General features: G+C 41.2%; 3 protein-coding genes across 4 annotated transcripts in view; 2 read left to right on the top strand and 1 right to left on the bottom strand.

Annotated features, from left to right (window-relative positions):
* The first annotated feature begins 241 nt into the window (after positions 1–241).
* On the top strand, positions 242–3141 carry LOC103506119. Its single transcript, XM_026821249.1, has 4 exons — positions 242–324; positions 1655–1784; positions 2403–2440; positions 2875–3141. Exons 1-4 carry the CDS (start codon positions 255–257, stop codon positions 3012–3014), a joined length of 378 nt encoding a protein of 125 aa, XP_026677050.1. The 5' UTR covers positions 242–254; the 3' UTR covers positions 3015–3141.
* A 404-nt stretch (positions 3142–3545) lies between these two features.
* LOC113466125 (sporozoite surface protein 2-like) lies at positions 3546–8261 on the top strand. Of its 2 annotated transcripts, none has more exons than XR_003390625.1 (2): positions 3546–4489; positions 4551–4659. XR_003390625.1 is itself a non-coding variant. In XM_026821255.1 (2 exons), the coding sequence occupies exons 1-2, from the start codon at positions 3563–3565 to the stop codon at positions 7762–7764; spliced, it is 462 nt and encodes a 153-aa protein (XP_026677056.1). In that variant the 5' UTR covers positions 3546–3562; the 3' UTR covers positions 7765–8261. The 2 variants fall into 2 exon arrangements, 1 of the variants encoding a protein (XP_026677056.1); XM_026821255.1 differs by lacking the exon at positions 4551–4659 and adding an exon at positions 7723–8261 and having other exon boundaries at positions 3546–3982.
* The window catches only part of LOC103506118 (protein mahjong), a 31760-nt gene continuing 11831 nt past the window's right edge, over positions 5079–25007 (bottom strand). Inside the window, exons 6-21 of the mRNA XM_026821254.1 lie at positions 22116–22288; positions 21264–21483; positions 20927–21082; positions 20132–20285; positions 19022–19161; positions 18130–18357; positions 17158–17291; positions 16391–16796; positions 14751–14959; positions 13910–13994; positions 12733–12942; positions 12029–12227; positions 11335–11492; positions 10915–10999; positions 6329–6537; positions 5079–5446 (exon numbers count right to left, since the gene is read on the bottom strand). Of these exons, the coding sequence (XP_026677055.1) occupies positions 6353–6537; positions 10915–10999; positions 11335–11492; positions 12029–12227; positions 12733–12942; positions 13910–13994; positions 14751–14959; positions 16391–16796; positions 17158–17291; positions 18130–18357; positions 19022–19161; positions 20132–20285; positions 20927–21082; positions 21264–21483; positions 22116–22288 (2742 nt within the window). The 3' untranslated portion in view covers positions 5079–5446; positions 6329–6352. The remainder of the gene's footprint in view (positions 5447–6328; positions 6538–10914; positions 11000–11334; positions 11493–12028; positions 12228–12732; positions 12943–13909; positions 13995–14750; positions 14960–16390; positions 16797–17157; positions 17292–18129; positions 18358–19021; positions 19162–20131; positions 20286–20926; positions 21083–21263; positions 21484–22115; positions 22289–25007) is intronic.

The raw sequence follows: 25007 nt of genomic DNA, 5'->3' as shown, positions 1-25007 counted from the left end.
AAATACTCCCCCCATCCCTCCAAAATAATCCACCTCTACATCTGTTCATCCCACCTTCTCTTCCCCTATCGCTCGAAAAATCCCACCCTTTCTCCCCTTATCCCTCCAAGATACTCGCCATCTCTACAACAATAAATTCATCACACCCTCTCTTCTTCCATCCCCCCAAAAATAAAAATAAAATCCCTTCCATTCTCCAAAAACACGCAACCATCTATTTTCTCACTTTTAATTGTTGCAGCCCTCGTACCGCCATGTTGCATCAATATTTTCGTTCGTCACTTCTTCACAAGTGTTTACAACTCGGCATCCTTATAACATGGGGTAAGTTCTTTTATTTCTACAGTGACTATCTAATCTCATTTTTTACAGTGATTCTCTGCTTGGCTTGAGATTCGAACTTGGGTTTCCTAATCAACAATCGTGTTGTGTCTCTTCTCGCCCATCTGATGAGAGGTATACTACGGAATGGGCATTCTACGACAGACCACACGAGTCTAATGTAGCAGTTGTTCCATTGCTACGAAATAGGAAATAAAAAAAAAATAAAAAAAAAAAAAAAAAAAAACCGAGGGCAGGTAGTTTTGTACTATACTCCTATTTGTAGCTTCAGACAGCTGCTATCTAATGTCATTCTGAAATACGCTTAGAAAACACGCTTTAAAACGATTTAAATATAAAACCATACAGCACCGAAATATGGAATAGCCTAAAGTCTAACTCATGCAGGACTAAAAATTAGGGGAGAGCACCCAAGTGTAACCTCACACCCTCCGAGTACCTAACCTACTCCTCCTCTACCTCCATTGTGACGGAAGGGTTGCGGGGTGTTTTGATTGACCCCTAAATATAGTTTTGAAAACAAGGGGAAGAAAAAGGTCAGACGAGGAATTAGCAATGGTAAGGACTAAGGACTTCAAAATCGTGACATGATTCAACAAAAGTTGAGGGCGAAAACAGTCTTTATAGTTGAAGTTCTTACTTATAGTTACTCGTACATTAAAGTTCTTATTAAGGGATTAAGGTCACACGACTTTCTTAATCTTCAGTTGGGGGGTTTTGAAAATTACCTGTTCCTGAATCCTGACTCGAATGCCGTGATTGAGTAAAACTCCTTTCCTGGGTTTGAGAAATTAGATTTGGAAAATCCAAATGCTTCTTCTAAGGTCACACTCATAGGTAATTGTGAGCCGTGCTGGGCTTGAGAAATTAGACTTGGAAAATGCAAACGCTTCTTTTAAGGTGACATTCAAGATCGTGAGGAAACGTACAAGTGTTCTCATGACTAAATTAGAGATTCGAGCCCTAAAAACGGTGATCACCAGAAAGACCATATTGTGCTATTGGCCCTTTCGCACATTGGAAAGATAACTACTCGTAGACGCATGACTTTTATTTTAGAGTTTTAGACAAATCCAAACCTATGACAATGATACAGACCTGTCACACTTCACGCTCTAGGAGACCTAAGTCGCGCGACTCCAGTGTGAGAGGTCTCACCATTTTCATAGGTTTGGATTTCCAGGAGGCATCACTTGAAATTTTCAAATTTTGGTACACTTGAAAATCATCTAGACAAAATACACTCAAAAGACATTGAATATCATAAGACATTATACGCTCAAAAGATATCTCAATTGTGTTTGCGTTTCAGGTTTCGGTCAGGTCAGGACTCAATGCACTAAGGACGAATACAAGCGCTGTGTCACCCTGGCAGATCCTTTGCTGCAGGATCCTCACCTCATTTATCCCGATAACATGCGAGACATCGATCATGTTTGTAGGTGAGTGAATTGTTGTTGTTGTTGTTGTTGTTGTTGTTGTTGTTGTTGTTGTAGTTGTTGTAGTAGCCAAAGTCCCATCAGGTTCTTCCATCCCCATCTGTTACTGGTAGGCCCAGGTGTTCAGCCACTTCAATTGGTTTCAGCCACATATCTATTGGTGTCATTTGTGTTGGCTTAGAGGGGCAATTGAAGAGATGTAAGGTGAGTGAATTCAGACGAAACTGGTGACTTCAAGGGCGACCACTTATGTTTTGACTTCACTTATGTTTTGACTTCACTTATGTTTTGACTTCACTTATGTTTTGACTTGACTGTCAGACCGTCGAGCGTCGGAAGGTGTGTCGCGGAAAAAGCTTTCGACTTCTAGGTCTCTCAAGGTGTACAATAGGCAGATGATCGTTAGAACACCAGCCAAGGATAAGTAAAAATGTTCCTTAAAAAAGAAAAAGATCTTTGGGGTTGAGTGGATTGGAACACATCACATGCCTTCAGGCACACTCCATTTGTCAAGGATCTAGGTTTATCTTGCCCTTGGGATCAATTTAAACTAATATGAACAGTTATACTCGTAACAACAACATACCAGTATTTGAAAACATAACCATTGTAACATTTCAGGACATGGGGTTTCTTCGTGGACTGTGTCAAGCGATATACTGACCGCTGCTTCCTAAAAAAAAGATCTTTGGGGTTGAGTGGATTGGAACACATCACATGCCTTCAGGCACACTCCATTTGTCAAGGATCTAGGTTTACCTTGCCCTTGGGATCAATTTAAAAAAACTAATAGGTATGAACAGTTATACTCGTAACAACAGCGTACCAGTATTTAAAAACATAACCATTGTGACATTTCAGGACATGGGGTTTCTTCGTGGACTGTGTCAAGCGATATACTGACCGCTGTAAATTTAGGCTAGACACCCGATGTCGGTAAGTTACAGAACCCTCATTTTCCTATGTATGATATTTACATAGCAATTTAACATGACAAAATGTGATTATAAGTTTCTACTGGGTATAGGAAGGACAATGTGCCCAGGTTCCTACCTTTCTCCCCCAACATATCGTACAGGGTCGTATTTAGAGGCTGACCGCTGTTTCACGGAAACCAAGAAGAAGGAATTTTCCAAGGCAGTAGAAAGCCCTGTGGATTCGGTGCATCAAATGTGCACCATGCCAATGTACCAAGAAGGTGAGTTTGCCCGCCCTTTTTGTATAGGCCACTAACGAAGGTACAACGCTCCAAGAAGGTAAGTCCCTTGGGTTGAAATACAGGTGCACTTTCCTCTCGGGAAACTTTCAGATGGCGCGCCATCTTGTACAGGCGCTATTTCAGTTTCCAAGAGGGAACCGATTCCGTCTCCGAAAGTTTTCCGAAGGGAACCTAATTTATCCTGCTCAAGCAGGATTGAATAGTTTCTTTATCCTGGCTTCACCCATCTCTGTGTATTAGCACACATAGGATTTCTAATTTCCTACACTTCACACTTCATTAGCACTATTTACCTACTCGTCATTAACACCTAAACTTCACTACAATACCAGTAGCAGCAAAAGTTAGGTGCCTAATTACCCATTACCCATTACCCCTATCCTAAACCCCTACAGTCCCTACACCGTAGGTATAGCTAGGTAGGTAGCATGCAAACATATGTAGATCTGGATAACCAAAGTTTCAAACAAACATGGGTATTGAAAACCAAAGTTCAAAACAAACATGGGTATTGAAAACCAAAGTTCAAAACTCAAACTCGGTATCTACGGGCGGCATTCCCATGGACCCAACACGCACCGCCTACACTCGCGCCATGGTGGGCAGCGGCGCAACTACCGAGGTCAACCCACCCAGGCCGACCCCAGGAACACCAAGCTCTACAGAGCGACCTGCCACCAATCGGCCCGATTTTAGCCGACCGGAAAACCCGAACTCAGGAATGAATCGGCCCGAAAATCGACCGGATAATCGACCAGATTTTGGCCGGCCAGAAGTCAATCGGCCCGACAATCGACCGAATGGAAACTGGCCTTCGACCTCTTCCAGTCGGCCGAATGATTTCGACGGAGGCCTTTCGTCAGATATGCCATGGACGCCACAGATTACCAACTCGATTGACGAGGAGGAGCGGCCGAATCAGCAAGGACTGGCCAATGGAGGGGAAGGATTGAAGGCCGGAGAGACGGCCGTGTGTGTGTTGGTCACAGTGTGTATGGGGCTTGTGACTGGATTGCTGTATTGATCTGCCCCAGGGTTTTGATAGTGATCAAGGTCAGATAATCAAGCCTGATCGGCCGACAATCCTACATGACATGGGCAGCAGCAAGGAAGCAGTGCAAAAGTACATTCTGTCCATCTGGACTGGAATGTAACATGTCAGTAGTGTTTAAGGCCAGTAATTGACTACAAGCCTCGTGTATGCCAGCATTTCCAGACATAGGCAGATGAAAGGAACTTAGCACAGAGTAGAGGCTACAAAATATGTAACTTCAACTGGCAGCCGCTTCATTAACACCTGATCTTACACAGAGAGTTTTTCGCAATTATTTAGGAAATACTGAATTTAAGAAATTTTCAGAATTTAAGAAATACTGAATTTAAGAAATTTCCAGGATTTAATAAATACCGGTTTGTGTAAATCAAATGGGTGACGTCAAAGAAAACCCTTGAAACTGTGTTAACTCTCAGTGGTATGATCGGCCATAAGGTAATAATAATAGTGCTTATTTATACTGCTCGCATAGGACTGAAAAGTCCCTTTACTCCAGGTAGCGCTAGTTCCCATAGTTTCCTTCCTTTCAGAGTAATCTAGGAAGCTGGAAAGAGCGTACGTTAGATTTAGGTGACATTTGAGTAGATTATAGTAATCAAAGATCACAAAAGTTAGCCAATGACTCTGGCATTTATTTATTCCCCACTTTTACCAAGATATTTTCAGTCACTAGTACTACTTGGTGCAAAAACATGTACAATATCAGAACTCTAGAAGTACATGCGTTCGATATTGGCACTTTGGCAGATAATGTTACAGAATTTTAATTATGGACCATTATAGTTGAAATCATTTTTAAGGATTTTTCATTTCTCCCCCAGCGATAAAATCGTACTTTTATTCTTATATCAGCAAAGTAGCAAAGCTTTTTTAAGCCCAGTAGCCAGTAGTAACTGTTGTACCTTCTTCTTTAACTATATTGTTCTCTCTAATAGAAATACTGATTTTATAGGTAGGTATGCATTTCTCTAAAAATTAAACTTTGAAAGTATGAACGCATTTTGTAACATAGAAAAAGAAAATCTTTCATTTGGCAACCTACAAGAAGGTCATAGTGTATTTAAATTAAATTTTAGACAACAATATTCAAAAATACCTCAATAAATTTTCTTTTTAAAAAGAAAAAAAAAAACTCGATTTCAACAGCACCCCTATTCATTTCACTTAAATAAAATTTACTATTTTAATAATTATAAGTAACTTTTTGAAAAATACATTGTACATACGCGAAATTTTCGAATCAGTTTTGAACTGAGAATGTTTGTCTGATTATTTTATTTTCTGGACATTTCTTTCGAGGATGAAAAACGGATATGTTGTAAAACTTTTTATTTGCTGTTTGCTGGTCCTGAGTGAAATTTGTGATGTTCCAGTCCTTGGGTTTATTTACAACTGGAAAAAAGGGACGATGAAAAAGTGTAAGTTTTGTATGTCTTGACATGCTTTTAACTCGAATCTCTATTTCTTTGTTTGTGTTGTACGTACGGGACAAATCTTGCAATGAACATTTCAGCCACTTTTACTGGCCCGATTGATTCACTACTTGGTACAAATTCTTGAATGAATATGTACTCAATAATAAAAGCCGTTTTTTTTTCTTCGTTTGATGGTAATAAAAACATCAGATTTTAATACAAAAGACACCAACAATTTTGATAGAATGTCAATTTAAATAACTTACCAGAAGCAAGAGTAGCAATAGTTGTTGCTACTTGCTGTCCTCCATATCTGCATCTGACCTATCATCTGTGTCATTGTCATTATTATTGTCATAATTATCATTATTATTGTCATAATTATCATTATTACTGTCATCATTGTCATTAATTTTGACTTACCAGAAGCAAGAGTAGCAATAGTTGCTACTCGCTGTCCTCCATATCTGCATCTGACCTATCATCTGTGTCATTTTAATACAAAAGACACCAACAATTTTGATAGAATGTCAATTTAAATAACTTACCAGAAGCAAGAGTAGCAATAGTTGTTGCTACTCGCTGTCCTCCATATCTGCATCGGACCTATCATCTGTGTCATTGTCATTATTATTGTCATAATTGTCATTATTATTGTCATCATTATCATTATTACTGTCATCATTGTCATTAATTTTGACTTACCAGAAGCAAGAGTAGCAGTAGTTGCTACTCGCTGTCCTCCATATCTGCATCGGACCTATCATCCGTGTCATTGTCATTATTATTGTCATAATTGTCATTATTATTGTCATAATTATCATTATTACTGTCATCATTGTCATTAATTTTGACTTACCAGAAGCAAGAGTAGCAGTAGTTGCTACTCGCTGTCCTCCATATCTGCATCGGACCTATCATCCGTGTCATTGTCCAGTTCCAGTTCTTCATTGTCATTATTATTGTCATCTTCTTCTTCTCCTTCTTCGTCTTCATCGTCTGTAGATCCGTCCATGAGAATGTCTTCCAGAGGCAGAAGGTCGTCGCCCGAATCCGAAGCTGGGTCATCTGGAAAGAGAGTTACAGAGGTAAAAGGTGAAAGGAAAGAGAGTTACAGAGGTGAAAGCTGGGTCATCTGGAAAGAGAGTTACAGAGGTAAAAGGTGAAAGGAAAGAGAGTTACAGAGGTGAAAACTGGGTCATCTGGAAAGAGAGTTACAGAGGTAAAAGGTGAAAGAAAAGAGAGTTACAGAGGTGAAAGCTGGGTCATCTGGAAATAGAGTTACAGAGGTAAAAGGTGAAAGGAAAGAGAGTTACAGAGGTGAAAGCTGGGTCATCTGGAAAGAGAGTTAGAGGTAAAAGGTGAAACGAAAGAGAGTTACAGAGGTGAAAGCTGGGTCATCTGGAAAGAGAGTTACAGAGGTAAAAGGTGAAAGGAAAGAGAGTTACAGAGGTGAAAGCTGGGTCATCTGATTGAAATCATTTTCAAGGATTTTTCATTTCTCCCCCAGCGATAAAATCGTACTTTTATTCTTATATCAGCAAAGTAGCAAAGCTTTTTAAGCCCAGTAGCCAGTAGTAACTGTTGTACCTTCTTCTTTAACTATTGTTCTCTGTAAAATAGAAATACTGATTTTATAGGTAGGTATGCATTTCTCTAAAAATTAAACTTTGAAAGTATGAACGCATTTTGTAACATAGAAAAAGAAAATTTTTCATTTGGCAACCTACAAGAAGGTCATAGTGTATTTAAATTAAATTTTAGACATAACAATATTCAAAAATACCTCAATAAATTTTCTTTTTAAAAAGAAAAAAAAAACTCGATTTCAACAGCACCCCTATTCATTTCACTTAAATAAAATTTACTATTTTAATAATTATAAGTAACTTTTTGAAAAATACATTGTACATACGCGGAATTTTCGAATCAGTTTTGAACTGAGAATGTTTGTCTGATTATTTTATTTTCTGGACGTGTCTTTCGAGGATGAAAACCGGATATGTTGTAAAACTTTTTATTTGCTGTTTGCTGGTCCTGAGTGAAATTTGTGATGTTCCAGTCCTTGGGTTTTTTTACAACTGGAAAAAAGGGACGATGAAAAAGTGTAAGTTTTGTATGTCTTGACATGCTTTTAACTCGAATCTCTATTTCTTTGTTTGTGTTGTACGTACGGGACAAATCTTGCAATGAACATTTGAGCCACTTTTACTGGCCCGATAGATTTCCGGAGAGACGGCCGTGTGTGTGTTGGTCACAGTGTGTATGGGGCTTGTGACTGGATTGCTGTATTGATCTGCCCCAGGGTTTTGATATTGATCAAGGTCTGATAATCAAGCCTGATCGGCTGACAATCCTACATGACATGGGCAGCGGCAAGGAAGCAGTACAAAAGTACATTCTGTCCATCTGGACTGGAATGTTACATGTCAGTAGTGTTTAAGGCCAGTAATTGACTACGAGCCTCGTGTATTCCAGCATTTCCAGACATAGGCAGATGAAAGGAACTTAGCACAGAGTAGAGGTTACAAAATATGTAACTTCAACTGGCAGCCGCTTCATTAACACCTGATCTTACCACAGAGAGTTTTCGCAATTATTTAGGAAATACTGAATTTAAGAAATTTCCAGGATTTAATAAATACCTACTGGTTTGTGTAAATCAAATGGGTGACGTCAAAGAAAACCCTTGACACTGTGTTAATTCTCAGTGATAAGATCGGCCATAAGGTAGTGCTAGTGTCCATAATTTTCTTCCTTTCCGAGTAATCTAGGAAGCTGGAAAGAGCGTACGTTAGATATAGAGTTACAGAGGTAAAAGGTGAAAGGAAAGAGAGTTACAGAGGTGAAAGCTGGGTCATCTGGAAATAGAGTTACAGAGGTAAAAGGTGAAAGGAAAGAGAGTTACAGAGGTGAAAGCTGGGTCATCTGGAAATAGAGTTACAGAGGTAAAAGGTGAAAGGAAAGAGAGTTACAGAGGTGAAAGCTGGGTCATCTGGAAATAGAGTTACAGAGGTAAAAGGTGAAAGGAAAGAGAGTTACAGAGGTGAAAGCTGGGTCATCTGGAAATAGAGTTACAGAGGTAAAAGGTGAAAGGAAAGAGAGTTACAGAGGTGAAAGCTGGGTCATCTGGAAATAGAGTTACAGAGGTAAAAGGTGAAAGGAAAGAGAGTTACAGAGGTGAAAGCTGGGTCATCTGGAAATAGAGTTACAGAGGTAAAAGGTGAAAGGAAAGAGAGTTACAGAGGTGAAAGCTGGGTCATCTGGAAATAGAGTTACAGAGGTAAAAGGTGAAAGGAAAGAGAGTTACAGAGGTGAAAGCTGGGTCATCTGGAAATAGAGTTACAGAGGTAAAAGGTGAAAGGAAAGAGAGTTACAGAGGTGAAAGCTGGGTCATCTGGAAATAGAGTTACAGAGGTAAAAGGTGAAAGGAAAGAGAGTTACAGAGGTGAAAGCTGGGTCATCTGGAAATAGAGTTACAGAGGTAAAAGGTGAAAGGAAAGAGAGTTACAGAGGTGAAAGCTGGGTCATCTGGAAATAGAGTTACAGAGGTAAAAGGTGAAAGGAAAGAGAGTTACAGAGGTGAAAGCTGGGTCATCTGGAAATAGAGTTACAGAGGTAAAAGGTGAAAGGAAAGAGAGTTACAGAGGTGAAAGCTGGGTCATCTGGAAATAGAGTTACAGAGGTAAAAGGTGAAAGGAAAGAGAGTTACAGAGGTGAAAGCTGGGTCATCTGGAAATAGAGTTACAGAGGTAAAAGGTGAAAGGAAAGAGAGTTACAGAGGTGAAAGCTGGGTCATCTGGAAATAGAGTTACAGAGGTAAAAGGTGAAAGGAAAGAGAGTTACAGAGGTGAAAGCTGGGTCATCTGGAAATAGAGTTACAGAGGTAAAAGGTGAAAGGAAAGAGAGTTACAGAGGTGAAAGCTGGGTCATCTGGAAATAGAGTTACAGAGGTAAAAGGTGAAAGGAAAGAGAGTTACAGAGGTGAAAGCTGGGTCATCTGGAAATAGAGTTACAGAGGTAAAAGGTGAAAGGAAAGAGAGTTACAGAGGTGAAAGCTGGGTCATCTGGAAATAGAGTTACAGAGGTAAAAGGTGAAAGGAAAGAGAGTTACAGAGGTGAAAGCTGGGTCATCTGGAAATAGAGTTACAGAGGTAAAAGGTGAAAGGAAAGAGAGTTACAGAGGTGAAAGCTGGGTCATCTGGAAATAGAGTTACAGAGGTAAAAGGTGAAAGGAAAGAGAGTTACAGAGGTGAAAGCTGGGTCATCTGGAAATAGAGTTACAGAGGTAAAAGGTGAAAGGAAAGAGAGTTACAGAGGTGAAAGCTGGGTCATCTGGAAATAGAGTTACAGAGGTAAAAGGTGAAAGGAAAGAGAGTTACAGAGGTGAAAGCTGGGTCATCTGGAAATAGAGTTACAGAGGTAAAAGGTGAAAGGAAAGAGAGTTACAGAGGTGAAAGCTGGGTCATCTGGAAATAGAGTTACAGAGGTAAAAGGTGAAAGGAAAGAGAGTTACAGAGGTGAAAGCTGGGTCATCTGGAAATAGAGTTACAGAGGTAAAAGGTGAAAGGAAAGAGAGTTACAGAGGTGAAAGCTGGGTCATCTGGAAATAGAGTTACAGAGGTAAAAGGTGAAAGGAAAGAGAGTTACAGAGGTGAAAGCTGGGTCATCTGGAAATAGAGTTACAGAGGTAAAAGGTGAAAGGAAAGAGAGTTACAGAGGTGAAAGCTGGGTCATCTGGAAAGAGAGTTACAGAGGTAAAAGGCGAAAGGAAAGAGAGTTACAGAGGTGAAAGCTGGGTCATCTGGAAAGAGAGTTACAGAGGTGAAAGGAAAGAGAGTTACAGAGGTGAAAGCTGGGTCATCTGGAAAGAGAGTTACAGAGGTGAAAGGAAAGAGAGTTACAGAGGTGAAAGCTGGGTCATCTGGAAAGAGAGTTACAGAGGTGAGGGGACGAAGTGATTTCCAAGTTAAAAAATAAAGAGTTGAAAAAGAGGTTGAGAGAGGGAACTGTAAATGCTTAAGTCTTATCGTCCCGGAAGCGAAGCCAACAGAGAGTACATGCGACATACCTATCTCCCAACCCAGATTTTCGACAGATCGTTGCAAGTGTAGGCGATATTTGCGCAAATATCAAGTCTAGTCTAGACAAAACGTGTGATATTTACACAAACATCCAACAATCCAACAAACATCCAACGAAAGAACAGGTTGAGGAAGAAACCTTGCAATTATAATTTGGCAAAACGTGTTCCATTCATAATTAATAGAAAATTTACACTAAATTTGGGGCCCATTTTCTGAACAAGGTATCGAATTTCCGTGTTCAATTTTGCATATTGCACTTGTCTAAGAGGGGCTCACTTTACACAGTAGCGTGTGAAATTCCATTCGGTCACCCGTCCAAAAATCAACCATCCACAACGTTGCTCAACGTGATTCTTACCATTAGGATCATCATCTTCATCAGAATTAGATCTAGATGAGTCATCTGTGTTCTCTATTTCTTCCTCGTCATCTTCATCCTCCTGCTGAAATAAATAAACAAATTTTCATGTTAAGTGGATATGTTAATAATTATAGCATTTAAAAATAGAGCATGCCAGCCTAGTTAGCAAGATAAGAAACTTGTCTGCCTTGTAAGCGCTGGGCCGCGGGTTCGATTCCCGCCCGGGGCGGATATTACCACGAAGAGAAAATGTTCGTTCTTGGAACGGCTGGCTTTCCTTATCCTGTCTCTCTTATCTCTTCGATTTCAGGACGATAAGACCTTGGCAGGTACAGTTCCCTCTATCAAAGCTCTAAAAAAAAAAAGAAGCCTCATAGTCAACGCAAGGTAAACGACACACGATCGTCTAAAACTTACCACATCGTCATCGTCGTCGCGCCGTCGACCCACATCGTAGAGACGTACTGTCGACTCGTCGACACCGTCGTATACCCCTGTGTTCTCGACTACCCCCAGTATTGTGTCGTAACGGTTCAAACTCAGATCGTAAATGTTCTTCTTCACTTCCACAGTCGCTGAAACAGAGAGAGTTTTATTGTTATTAATTTCTGAAATGTTTACATATTTAAGTACTGGGAGTGGACCAGCTTAGTCTGGCTGAGGAACTTTAAATAGGGAGTACTCCAGCTTAGTCTGGCTGGGGAACTTTAAATGGGGACGATACCAGCCTGAAATTTCCATTGCTAAAGAAATAGCAAGTTGATTTTGAAGGTCTTTTTTTTAGTCAGAACCAAGTGTCAGCCCAAAGCAAACACTCTAGTATTTCTTAAACATATGTTGATCAAAAGTATCCTTGGGCTCTGTTTCCAGAAGGTACGGTTCGGCCGTTGTTCAGGACCAAAGTTTCACTATTTAGGTCTATAAAGGGAAAAAGCTCAAAAGGAATTAGCGCTTCTCACGACTTTACCTTTAACCACAGGTCGCTCAAATTTTGCAGACAGCTTCCATAATTAATGATGATCAAAAATGTCCGCGGGCCGGACCTCGAGAAATGTACGGTTCGGCCGCTATAGCTACTATATTTTTCTTTCTATTAATCTATTCTACTTACCTATACTGGAATAGTCATATGCGTCCAGAGTTTTGAACGAGGATTCGAACGCGGGATCTTCTTCCGCATCCGGTTCCAGTGCGAACGCATAGATAGCGGACTCATTGGACGAGAATTTGACTGCGCACTGGTCTAGCTGCGATACGGTGCGCAGGAGATGGAACGTGCGCAGATCCCACACTTCCGTGTTGGACACGATCTGAAATGGGAAGAGAGGGTTTACATTTTTTTTTTTTTTACCTTCTATTACAATAAGTATAGCGAATAGTCTGGCTGGGGAGGGGGTTTTTATTTTTTTTTTTTTTTTTTTTTTTTTAATTACAGTAAGTATAGCGAATAGTCTGGCTGGGGGACTTTAAAGAGAAGATACCAGCCTGAAATTTCCCTTGCTAAAAAATATAGCAAAGGTTGAGTGCGAAGGGCATCCGCTTGTAAAATTTTGTAGCCAAAACCAAATCTCAGTACAAAGCAATCACCCTCTAGCTACTAGGGCTGATTGAGAGGCTAACGAAAAACACCGACCCAGTCTGAACACGACAAAAGGGAGGAGGAAGAAGAAGACAAATCAAATTTAAATGTAAAGTATCCTTTTGGATTATTAGGATGGAATACACCGCTCAGGGACTGGTTCAGTTTAAAAAATAGGTACAGAAATCACATTTAAATGTAAAGTAACCTTTTGGATGTGATGTCTAAATCCTTACCTCTAAATTATTAGGATGGAATACGCCGCTCAGGGACTGGTTCAGCTTGTCAAACTTGTGTATCTCCTTGCCTGACGTCACATCCCACAGGACCCCATCCGATAGTACCAGCTCATCCGTGGGACTGAACACGGCCCTGTTCTTGTTGTATTGGTTAGACAGGGCCGGCGTTAAGGTCATGACCTTCTTACCAGTCACTCCATCATATATCTGGAAGAAAAGGAAATATTAGCACTTGTAAACCTATAACTAGAAGTAGAAGTGTTTTACCTTTCATGAGACAAATACTGAGAATAGGGGTGAAAGAGCAACCTACGTGGATTTTTTTTTTTAACAGGTTTGGTACAGGTTCCCTGTAACTCCTATGGTCTTATCGTACCGAAATCGAAGAGAGAAGGAAGACAGGATAGAAGAAAGTCAGCCATTCCGAGAATGAACCTTATCCTTTCAGGATAAAATCCGCCTCGGGCGGGAATCGAACCCGCGGCCCAGCGCTTACAAGGTAGACGCTCTACCAACTAAGCTAACTAGGCTGGCAGTGTTAGAAGTTTTGTGCCTCACAGGGGCTAAATTAAAGAGGGAACTGTAACTGCTATGGTCTTATCGTACCGAAATCGAAGAGAGAAGGAAGAAAGGATAGAAGAAAGCCAGCCATTCCGAGAACGAACCTTATCTGTTTGGGATAAAATCCGCCGAGGACGGTTTTTTTTCTATTCTTTTTCTTTTTTTAAAGAGGTTTGACAGAGGGAACTGTAACTGCTATGGTCTTATCGTACCGAAATCGAAGAGAGAAGGAAGAAAGGATAGAAGAAAGCCAGCCATTCCGAGAATGAACCTTATCCTTTCCGACTCGGGCGGGAATCGAACCCGCGGCCTATTTTTTTTTAAAGAGGTTTGACAGAGGGAACTGTAACTGCTATGGTCTTATCGTACCGAAATCGAAGAGAGAAGGAAGAAAGGATAGGAGAAAGCCAGCCATTCCGAGAATGAACCTTATCCTTTCAGGATAAAATCCGCCTCGGGCGGGAATCGAACCCACGGCCTAGCGCTTACAAGGCAGACGTTCTACCAACCAAGCTAACTAGGCTGGCAGTGTTGAGAAGTTTTGTGCCTCACAGGGGCTAAATTAAGTTTTATAGAATGCGAAATCTCCAGGAGGTTTCAGGGTTGGACTTACCACAGCAGTTTCGCCTTTGGTTCCTATTACTTTGAGCGGGGTTTGATGACTGAACACTACAAGCTCTTCATCCGCGAATCCATGCCTGGGAAAAACATAGCAAAATTTGATACATATTATAAGTTATAAGTGAGCGAAGGAATCATTCAACTTTGAAGACAGAATAGAATAGAATATACCTTGTTTATCTTGCTCGAATGAGACTAAAAAGTCCCTTTACCCCAGCAGTCTAACCGAGGTCATGGTTTCGATTCTCAACCGGGCAAACATTATTCTAAACAGACACTTGTTCGTACTTGAAACGGCTACCTTTCCCCGTCTTTCTCATCTCTTTGATTTATCCGTTCCGGATAAAATTCGCCCCGGGCGGGAATCGAACCCGCGACCTAGGCAGACGCGCTACTTTACAAGCTGACTAGCCTGTGTATGTGTTCTATTCCATTTTCTACTTTTCCTACTCAATTAATCTACCTTTCTATCAAACATGCAAGACTTTAATTAGACTGCAGGTAGACAGTCCAGTCTCATCCTAGCAGCATGATTGAGATAGCTACATTTTTTTTTAAATGAGTGTTTCACCGTTGGTTTTATTTTTTAGCAATGAAACAACTGCTACGTTAGACTCATAATAGGATCCGTGTCGTAGCATGCCCATCCCGTAGTATGCCTCTCATCAGATGGGCGAGAAGAGACACAATAGTTCCCATGTAGGTGCTGGGTCAACACGAAAACACCAGAAAGTAACCCGTTGAAATATTTACAATCGAAAAACGGGTGCAAATTATTGTCGATGGTGAGATTCGAAGCCGGCGGGACCTTATAGACTACTTTTCCCACTCACTTAAACTCGAACACCCCATTCTGCACACTCCACAGGGCGGACAAGGGCCTCCTCCAGGTAGAACTTGTGAGGAGGAGATTGTTCTTGTTGTCCACCTCCATGTTGGAGATGTAGGATTCGTGACACGAGTAGTTGAGTAGCTCTTCCGCCGTGCGACACGAGTAGATGTACACCTTGCCGTGGTTAGAACTCGCGAGCACTGTGTTATTCTGGAAATCAAATAATAATAAATAAAACAATAGAGGATATCAAGGCATTTGCAGCAATGCCAGCTTAAGTAGTCTTCTGCAGATTATGACGATGGGTCAGCTCCCTGGTTAGGGGTCACCTGTGCTCGCGTTGCACGCGCGGGAGACCCGGGTTCGATTCCCGGCGGGGTCAAGAAATTTGTATCATGCAAATGATTGATCCCGTGACTGGCTGTTGTGGGGCCCACTCAGCGGGAGACCCGGGTTCGATTCCCTGCCTCGTTTCAGTCAGCTCCCATGGCGTAGTGGTCACTGCGCTCGCCTTGCACGCGGGAGACCCGGGTTCGAATCCCGGCAGGGTCAAGAAATTTGTATCATGCAAATGATTGATCCCGTGACTGGCTGTTGCGGGGCCCACTCAGCCTCGTGAGGAAATCCAATCTTCAGCTCCCATGGCGTAGTGGTCACTGCGCTCGCCTTGCACGCGGGAGACCCGGGTTCGATTCCCGGGGGAATGGCGTCAGCTCCCATGGCGTAGTGGTCACTGCACTCGCCTTGCACGCGGGAGACCCGGGTTCGATTCCCGGCGGGGCCAAGAAATTTGTATCATCCAAATGATTGATTCCGTGACTGGCTGTTGCCGGGGCCCACTCAGCCTCGTGAGGAAAATGAGTAGCAATGACATATAAATTCGCAGCACCATCGGTGCCAGCATGGTAGGTAAACATTGGATTTTAGGATTATTGAGATATTGGGAAAAATCCTACAATGCTGCAGTGAGCACCAAAGTTGTGACATAATAACACAAAAAAACTGCATTTACATTGTAATAATAAAGGAAGGACGGACTAAAAATTGCGATTTACCCAGAGGGCCATCGAGAGATAAAAAAAAAAAAAAAAAAAAAAAAAAAAAACATAAGAATAGGGAATTTTGCCAGACTAGTTAGAGGTTTACTCCCCGAGGGCCGTATTTAGGAAGGGGGCCGAGGGCCCGCCGGCCACCCCTTCCCTACCTTCGAGCTCATTTTTCTCATGTACTGATAGGAGTTCTGAAATTTTTGGAGCATCCCGCCCCCTCCGCGGCAAAATCCTGGATACGGGCCCTTGGTTTGCCTCCCTCTCCCCGCCCCCTTAGAAAATAATTCGTCAGTAAAAAGTTTTGGAAGAAGTCAAACTGTCCTCGGTGGTGTAGTGGTCAAGGCGCTCGCCTGGTAAACAGGAGGGCGTGGGTTCAATCCCAGCCGAGGTATGGAATTTTATCCTCATATAATTTGACCACAATAATAGTAGTAGCCTACTGCTGGAGTAAAGGGACTTTTCAGTCCTATGCGAGCAGTATAAATAAGCACTATTATTATTATTACTTACACCGGGTTGCTAGGAAGAAACTGGCAGCACTGTTTTATTATTATTTTACAAAAAAAGAGGGGGAAATCCACCAAAAACTCACCAGAAAAGCACAGCACGTAAAGTACGTGTCCTCTTCCTCAGCCCTTATGGTTCGCGTGGGGCAAAACCGACTATGTATGAGCCGATGATTCAACCGACGCGACTGTATATTCCTCGAATGCCTCGCCGTGAAGTTGGCTATGAGGTGATTCTTCGGCTTCGGGTCCGGACACTTGTGGGGCACGAACAGGTTAAACTCGGGACAAGTCACCATGGGGTTTTTACACAGAGCGTGCTGATTGGTGAGATACTCGGTGATGATGGAGTCCAGGCTGATGCCCCCCGTTGAGGTGGAGCCCCCGGATGTTGACGGACCCCCGGACCCCCCCGGGCCGGAGATTTGCTTCTGGAGGGATTTACTGGCCGACCCGCCGGGCCCCGAGGAGAGGGAGTTTTGGGATTGTTTTCTGAAAGAGGGGGAAAAACGGGGAAAATTGAGCTTTCGTCGCTCTAAGCAGTCTAAGCTTTAACTTTGCAGAGATTCTTTATAAACAAACATCTCCTGGGATCAAAGCTCCAGCTCCCAGCTTAACTCTCACTTTCTACGAAAGTTATTCAAATTTTGAAGAGAGGTTCTTCACAAAATGTATATCAAAAATCTCCTTTTGCTGGAGCTAAAGAAATGTACAGTTCGGCCGTTGGTCAGTGGGCTATTCAGGGCACAAGTAAACTAAGGGGTGAACATCACACAACTTTCTATAACATTATGCTAATATGGCAATAGAAAGTAAATAAAAGGGAAGATAAATTCGGGCTTGGAATACTTACTTGATACTCAGTCTGATGGGTGTGTTCACACGAGGTGACAATGCAGCGCTACTGTTGGCCGCGCTCTGCGCTATGCTAGGCTCGGAATAGGTGTGCGATATTCTACTCGGTGTCGTAGACGCTGATCTGGGGTTCTGTGTGCGGACAAAAAGAAGGAATAGAATGAAACATCTTGTTTATTGTGGTGTAATAAAACTGAAAAGAAAAGGTGAAACACCTTAAAAAAGGTGTTTCACCGTCGTTTCTATTTCGTAGCAATGAAACAACTACTACATTGAACGCGTATGGTCTGCGTCGTAGCCTTGGATTTTTCTTTTTTTTTCCGGTATGATGGTGAATCTGAGAATTATTTGTGGTGAACCTTGTGCCTTGGTTTTTTTTTTTTTTTTTTTTTTTTTTTTTTTTTTTTTTTTTTTTTTTCAGGTATGATGGTGAATCTGAGATCTGAGAATTATTTTGTGGTGAACCTGAGAGCCATTTCACACTTTTCAAGGGGTGTTTAACTGATTACAAAGGAAAAAAAATCTCTACTTATTCTGGTAATTATGGTACTCTATTGTCCTCACGAAGCTGAGTGCACCCCTTAGTCCAACACAAAGGAAAAATGCGCAACACATTTTTTTGCAACTGCTCCATTACTACTAGATCAGTACTAGGTCCTTGGCTATCTATTCAAATAGAAAGCAAACTAACTAATCAAATTATCTACTTGCCAGCCTGGTTAGCTTAGTTGGTAGTGCGTCTGCCTTGTGAGCGCTAGGCCGCGGGTTCGATTTCCGCCCGGGGCGGATTTTATCCTGATGGGATAATGTTCGTTCTCGGAACGGCTGGCTTTCTCCTATCCTGTCTTCCTTCTCTCTTCGATTTCGGGACGATAAGACCATAGCAGTTACAGTTCCCTCTGTCAAACATATTAAAAAAAAAATCCCTCCTTCTACAGTTCACTCAACTTATAATGAATGTGAATCTTACTTTATAATGTGAACTGTAGGAGAAGGGCGAGAGGAACACATTGGCAGACGGTTTGGCAGGCAGCGGGGGCAGGTTGGCTTCGCGCTGCAACATTTGAGCAGTCTCGGGCAGATTGTGTTGGAGGAAATGTTCATGGATGAGCTGCAGAAGTTGGCGATCATTGAAATGGATCTTGGTCTGCGCGATGATGTGTGCGCGGTGGATGTTGGCCATGGAGATCTCCAGCTCCTAGGGGAAGGAGAACAAGAAGCAAGAAATCAGCATATTTGTATTAATTTAATAATTCCTTCGTTATATTGTGACTGGAGCCGAGCTCCTGAGGGAAGAAGAAGCAAGAAATTCATAATAATAATAATAATAATAGTAGAAGATGAGTGTTTCACCCGTTTTTTTTTTTTTTTTTTTTTTTTTAAAAAAAAAAAAAATAAAAAAGTGGGTTTTCCCCCTTTTTTTTTTTTTTTTTTTTTTTTTTTTTTTGTAGCAATGAAACAACTGCCACATTAGACCCAATGTGGTCTATGTCGTAGCATGCCCATCCCGTAGTATGCCTCTCATCAGATGGGTCATAAGAGACACAATAGTTCCCATTTAGGTGCTAGGTCAACACGAGAACACCAGAAAGTAACTGGTTGATATATTTGCAATCGAAAAACGAGTGCAAATTTTTACTTAAGTAATAGGAAATGCCGATTTTGCTTCAAATGAATTTCTATGAATTGTTCTCACGTCAAAGAACATGGATGACCTTTTTGACATAGTACCTGATTTTTTTGGTGATGATGACTGGATGGAACCCGGGACCTTCTGCATGGCAATCGACCAGTACCTAAGTTATTTGTTTTCGTCAATAAGTACGGGCAAACAGCTAATTGGTTATATCTTATATCCCTACCTGAGTAGAGGTAGGACCTCCAGCTGGCGTAGTCTTGTTATGTTTCCCACCGGATACCCTCTCCATTAATTCCAGACCGTACTTCTGAAACATAATGTGCTCCTGTCTCTTATCCTGTAGGATCGGGTCTCGCATCAAACCTGCAACACGAGAAATAACACACAGGGTTTAGAAGGAATAAAGAATGAATGACCTAATGGCCAAGTGGCCAAATAAAAGGTTAAAGTGCCTGATTGGAAATAATAGAAAGTAAAAAGTTAGAAGTCTGGCTGAGGGACCTTAAACAGGGAGTAGACCAGCTTAAGTCTAGCGGGAGAACTTTTAACAGGGAGTAAACCAGCTTATGTCGGGCTGAGGGACTTTACACAGGGAGCATACCAGTTCAAGTCTGGCTGAGGGACCTTAATCAGGAAGTAGACCAGCTTAAGTCTAGCGGGAGAACTTTTAACAGGGAGTAAACCAGCTTTTGTCGGGCTGAGGGACTTTACACAGGGAGCATACCAGTTCAAGTCTGGCTGAGGGACCTTAAACAAGAAGTAGACCAGCTCAAGTCTAGCGGGAGAACTTTTAACAGGGAGTAAACCAGCTTATGTCGGGCTGAGGGACTTTACACAGGGAGCATACCAGTTCAAGTCTGGCTGAGGGACCTTAAACAGGAAGTAAACCAGCTCAAGTCTAGCGGGAGAACTTTTAACAGGGAGTAAACCAGTTTATGTCGGGCTGAGGGACTTTACACAGGGAGCATACCAGCTTACATTTCCCTTGCATAAGAAAGAGCAAAACATTGAGTGCGAAGGGCGTCCACTCGTAAAACTTCTGTAGCCAAAACCAAATGTCAACCCAAAAGCGATCACCCTAGGGCTGATTGAGAGGCTGACGAAAAACGCCGACCCCATCTGAACTTGAGAGTGTTCCTACTATACAAGACACGATTTTTTTTTATTTATTTATTTATTTTTTTTTTCGGATCGACACAAAATGTCCTGTTGGCAATGTAATTTAAATGAGAGCATTCCCACTACACACGAACCGATTTTTTTCCGAACGACAAGTGGGGACGGGCTCTAGTCTAACGAAGTACTTCTATAATACGCATCGCCATCGACTTACTCTGTAACTGTCCGCTCGTGAACAGAGGAAGTTTACTCATAATTTGACGCACGGTTTCATGTGTAGCCAAACCTGCCAGGGCACGACACGCCAGACCTCTAATCGAGTCCGCATCTGTGATCGGGGTCTTGATTGTCATCAGATTGAGGAGGACCTGGAAACAAATTCAACGAACCAAGTGAGCTCCTTTTCTCATTAAAAAAGAAAAAAAAATCTGGTTTTAACATCACACGACTTTCCTTATCCTCTTGGCCAGCCACTCACTATCAGGAAGACCGGACAGGCACACCTGATCAAGTCCGCCTGTCAGGTCTACCTGATAGTGTGAGTATTCATCAGGTAGACCTGACAGGCGGACCTGATCAGGTGTACCCGTCAGGTCTACCTGATGGTGTGTGTGTGTGCTCATCAGGTATCAGGTAGGCCTGATAGTGAGTGGCTGGCCCTTGAAATATGGTTTTTGGGGGGTTTTACGTATGGCTCTTTAAAGGGCCTTCTAACATAACATGGCTTTATCACACGACTTTCCTTATAATTATTTCGGTATATATCTCCAACCGATATACCTCAGTAGTTGCTGAATCGGGGTCTTGGCCTTGAGCATATTTTTCAAATGGGCAGAACTTACAAATACTTCATGTATAATGGATATATTCATAGGTATAGGATTACTCTTTGTATATTTTCTAAACTTATAAGTATGTATTGTGCCATTAATGACCACCAAATAAGAGTTTATTTATTTATCTCCAACCGAACTGGTGTATTCAACTTGTCATAAAAAAAAACTCTTACCATAATGCCATTATTGGATCGGACACAATTGGTGACTACGTTCTGCTCGTCCAAACTCTTGCTGGACGGTTTGGGTGTGAGAGCTAGCTGTGAGGATTTCCTACTCGATGGGGTACTGGTGGGGGTCTTGGGCGTGGGCGGGGGTCCAAGTTGATTCTGAAAACAACGTGAAAGTATATTCTTACTAATCCAGATATCTTTTGACGTGAACAGTATGCATAATGTTCTTAAACCTATAATATACACGAGACCTTGTTTAGACTGCTGGGGTGAAGGGACTTTTTAGTCTCATTCGAGCAGGATAAACAAGGTATATTCTATTATATTATTATCTTACCTTGAGCGGCGCATAAATACACGTGATGAGTAAATACAGGGCGGCTCGTTGCACATCGGGATCCGAAACTATTTCGCCCTCAGCCGCACTCAACACAATGTTCATTCCCACTATGGGCGTGTCCTCGGGTAATTCCACTTGTTGACACAGGAGGAGCTGGGCCCGGGGTAGTACTGCGCAGGTGTTCAGCACATCGAGAGCGCAGCGCACCGTTTCCGACCTGCGAATGGGATAGTAACAAAGGGGAAATAAATAAATGCCGTTTCTGTGTGTTATTATATCACAACTTTGGTGCTCACTGCAGCATTGTAGGATTTTCCAAATATCTCAATAAACCAGCACCCAATGTTTACCGACTATGCTGGCCCAGTGGTAACGAGCTTGCTCACCATAGAGAAGGCCCTGTTTGCACTCGTTTTTTTGCAGCATTGTAGGATTTTCCAAATATCTCAATAAACCAGCACCCAATGTTTACCGACTATGCTGGCCCAGTGGTAACGAGCTTGCTCGCCATAGAGAAGGCCCCGGGTTCGAATCCTACCATGGACAAAAATTTGCAATCGTTTTTCGATTGCAAATATTTCAATGGGTTACTTTCTGGTGTTCTCGTGTTGACCCAGCACCTAAATGGGCAGTAGTGTGTCTCTTCTCGCCCATCTGACGAGGGACATACTAAGGGATGGGCATGCTACGACACAGACCACATGCATCTAATGTAGCAGTTGTTTCATTGCTACAAAAAAAAACACAGCTACTCATTTTCCTCACAAGGCTGAGTGGGCCCCGCAACAGCCAGTCACGGAATCAACCATTAGCATGATGCACATTTATAATCGCCGGTGTGCATTTTACCTTCCCGAATAGTTCCACTCATAGGAGAATGCTATGATTCGAAGCAGTAGCTTCACTCCGCCAAGTTCTATTAGTTGGTCCACTGGTTTCCAGGTGGTTCTGTTGTTGGACGTGATGTAGTCCATGAGTAGCTCGATGCTGTCTTGAATCTCTTCCGGCGTGCTTTTACCCAGCTGAAAAGTAGAAAAAAAAGGGAAAAAAAAAAAAAAAAAAAAAAAAAAAAAACACCTAAAAAACAGTATACCTTGTTAAACCCCTTTGGACGCCCAGAAATAATATCTAGGTTCCTTCCATGTCCTTAATGTTTGTATACTGATAATTTTGTGTAGGTACCTATTTATTATGGAATTTTGTGGATACGGAAATTAAAACCAGGTAAGATGATACTATTTTGGGAATGTGTGAATATGAAAGAAATGCACAATGGAATGTCCATTATTTCATTTGCATTTATTATAGGTAATTATTTATTTTTACATTATTTTATTTTAATTCTAATTGTATACTAGCTATTAAATGTCACCTAGCTAGGTATGAGCTAGTTAGGGTTCTCATTGGTTGGTCTTCTTCCCTTAGTCGAGATTTTCTGGAGGAAAAAGAAGTTTTGTACAGGTTGATTTTCCATACAATAAAGTGGATTTTATGTTGTAAATACTTTTAAATCTTGTGTTTTCCATCATATCTACCCTCTACCTACTGCACGAGGCAATCCGAACTCTGGTTTGGAACATTTGTGACTCCAACAGGTAAGCGAAACAACCAAGATTTTTAGGAGGAAAATTCAGCTTAATGTTTATTGAGTTCATGATGGAATTTTTCTGAGAGAAAAAAAAAAAAAAAAAAAAAAAAAAAAAAAAAAAAACGTATCAGCTATCCAAATAGGTATGAAGAAGGGGTCGAGTGGATTGGAACACATCATATGCCTTCAGGCACACTCCATTTGTCAAGGGTTTAGGCAATGCCTTGCCCTTGGGATCAATTTAACTTATTATTATTACTATGAAGGTATGTCGGTACCTTGAAAGTAAAATTAAGTAGAGCTTTGCGCTCTATAAAAAAGGAGACTTTGTATTTGTTATTCTACCCTGTACTTGAAAGTACGGAGCTCAACTTAATTTCTGCTGCTATAATGACGGGAATAACGGTTAGTCTGCCCTCCCTCCCCTGTCTTCCCCCTACCCCTGTCCTCATAAAGTACATTTGCCCCAAGCTACCCAAGGAGAGAGGCGGAGAGGTAAGGTATAATAAACGCCAGGCTCCCCCCCCCCTTCACTCTCGGAAAATAAAAATATTAAGAAAATTTTCATTTTCCTTAAGTAAGTACAACCCAGAGGTACCCGCCAAGCAATGTTTCGCTTTCCAAAAAAATATAAATCATCAAAAATATCGTTTTAAATTTTTGGAACTGCCAAATGGGTTTTTCTTTTCGAGGGAAATGATATTCAAGAAGGGGCGTTATGATGAGGCAGAAGTGTCTAACGCAAGTACTTTATGGTACCTATCCCAGCTTTTCCTTCGGGAAAGTACCTAATAATAACAATGGAATAGTAGAAAATAGAATAAGTAAACGTTTATCTTGCTGGTAGGTAAGGTATTAGCTCACAATAACAATAGTGCTAAAATTAGTTACAGCTACTGCTCGCATAGGACTGAAAAGCCCCTTTACTCTAGCAGTAGGCTACTGCTATTGTCGTGGTCAAATTCTCAAATTAAATTGAGGATAAAATTCCATACCTCGGTTGGAATTGAACCCACGTCCTCCTGTTTACCAAACGAGTGTCTTGACCACTACACCACCGAGGCAGGTTAAAAGGTATAGGCATAGGTACCTACTTATACGGGTGAAAGGTGGCTTTGGTTTTAACGTTTTAATCGAACTAGGAACTAGCCTCTCAAGAGATGTAGGTATCTTGTAAAACACACAAGAAATTAGATTTTAATACAAAACTTTACCCTCGCTTCCTGCTGTCAATTATCAATAAAATAACAATGTTTCTATTTGAATTTTTGAATGTATCCAAGGATACCTACATAATATCTACATACATAATTATGTAGGTATGCACTATGCAGACACGTGCAGGTACTTTGAGGTTATTATTGAGAAGCTAAAAGCTTCATTTCCAGGAAAACCAAAGCCATTAATTTCTACCTTCCTTCTTATCTTTCTCATTTGCCTTCTTCTTCTTCTTTCTCTTCTTCTTCCCCTTTCTCTTATTCCCCGTCTTCTTCTTCTTCTTCATCATCATCATCATATTCTTCTTCTTCTTCTTCTTCCTCTCCTTTTTCCTCTTCTTTGTCTCCTTCTTTTTTCCAACCGTTAGCCCTATCTAGTTTCAGGCAATCAAAGATCTACCAACTGTCACTTTGATCGACACTTTAACTGTATGCCAAATTTCAGGTTCCCATCTTTAGCCATTCAAAAAATATTCAAGGGTCCCCGGACTTTTGAAACACTCTGTATACATCTTAAAGTAGGTGGAGTAATCAGAAAAACGATAATGACTAATGTAAAAGGCTATTTCACTAATTGAAATGTATTGTTTTAGAATTTTATATTCTAACACACAGTAAATCAATGTTATTTAAAATTAATTTTATCATTAAGTCTCATTGTGATCTAAAATACACAGCTGGTAGAGCAGTCAAGAAAAATATGATATCTCAAATTAGAGTATGAGGTCTTTGTATTTGTTAGATATTGGCAAAGTCCAATTAAGTCCATACCAAAACTCCCCTATATAACTCACAACCTATGCAGTGTAAATGACACCATCTACATATTTTTTCCATTCTTCAAGTAATCAATTAGTTATGTTATACATAAATTTGTCTACCATCTAAATAAATATATTTTTCATTCCATATAAGTACTTAAAACCTACCTTATTC

This window comes from Diaphorina citri, unplaced genomic scaffold (assembly GCF_000475195.1).
Source record: "Diaphorina citri unplaced genomic scaffold, Diaci psyllid genome assembly version 1.1 scaffold215, whole genome shotgun sequence".
Lineage (NCBI taxonomy): Eukaryota > Metazoa > Arthropoda > Insecta > Hemiptera > Psyllidae > Diaphorina > Diaphorina citri.
Note: the sequence above shows the minus strand (reverse complement) of the source record. Positions and strands in the feature narration are given on the sequence as shown.

What these genes read in the sequence shown, in the direction of transcription:
- LOC103506119 (XM_026821249.1), top strand. Translation starts at nt 255, where the DNA reads ATGTTGCATCAATATTTTCGTTCGTCACTTCTTCACAAGTGTTTACAA. An exon ending in GACATCGATCATGTTTGTAG is followed by an intron (nt 1,785 to 2,402) that starts GTGAGTGAATTG and finishes GTAACATTTCAG; the next exon opens with GACATGGGGTTTCTTCGTGG. An exon ending in GGACTGTGTCAAGCGATATA is followed by an intron (nt 2,441 to 2,874) that starts CTGACCGCTGCT and finishes CGTATTTAGAGG; the next exon opens with CTGACCGCTGTTTCACGGAA.
- LOC113466125 (XM_026821255.1), top strand. Translation starts at nt 3,563, where the DNA reads ATGGACCCAACACGCACCGCCTACACTCGCGCCATGGTGGGCAGCGGC. An exon ending in AGACGGCCGTGTGTGTGTTG is followed by an intron (nt 3,983 to 7,722) that starts GTCACAGTGTGT and finishes GTGTGTGTGTTG; the next exon opens with GTCACAGTGTGTATGGGGCT.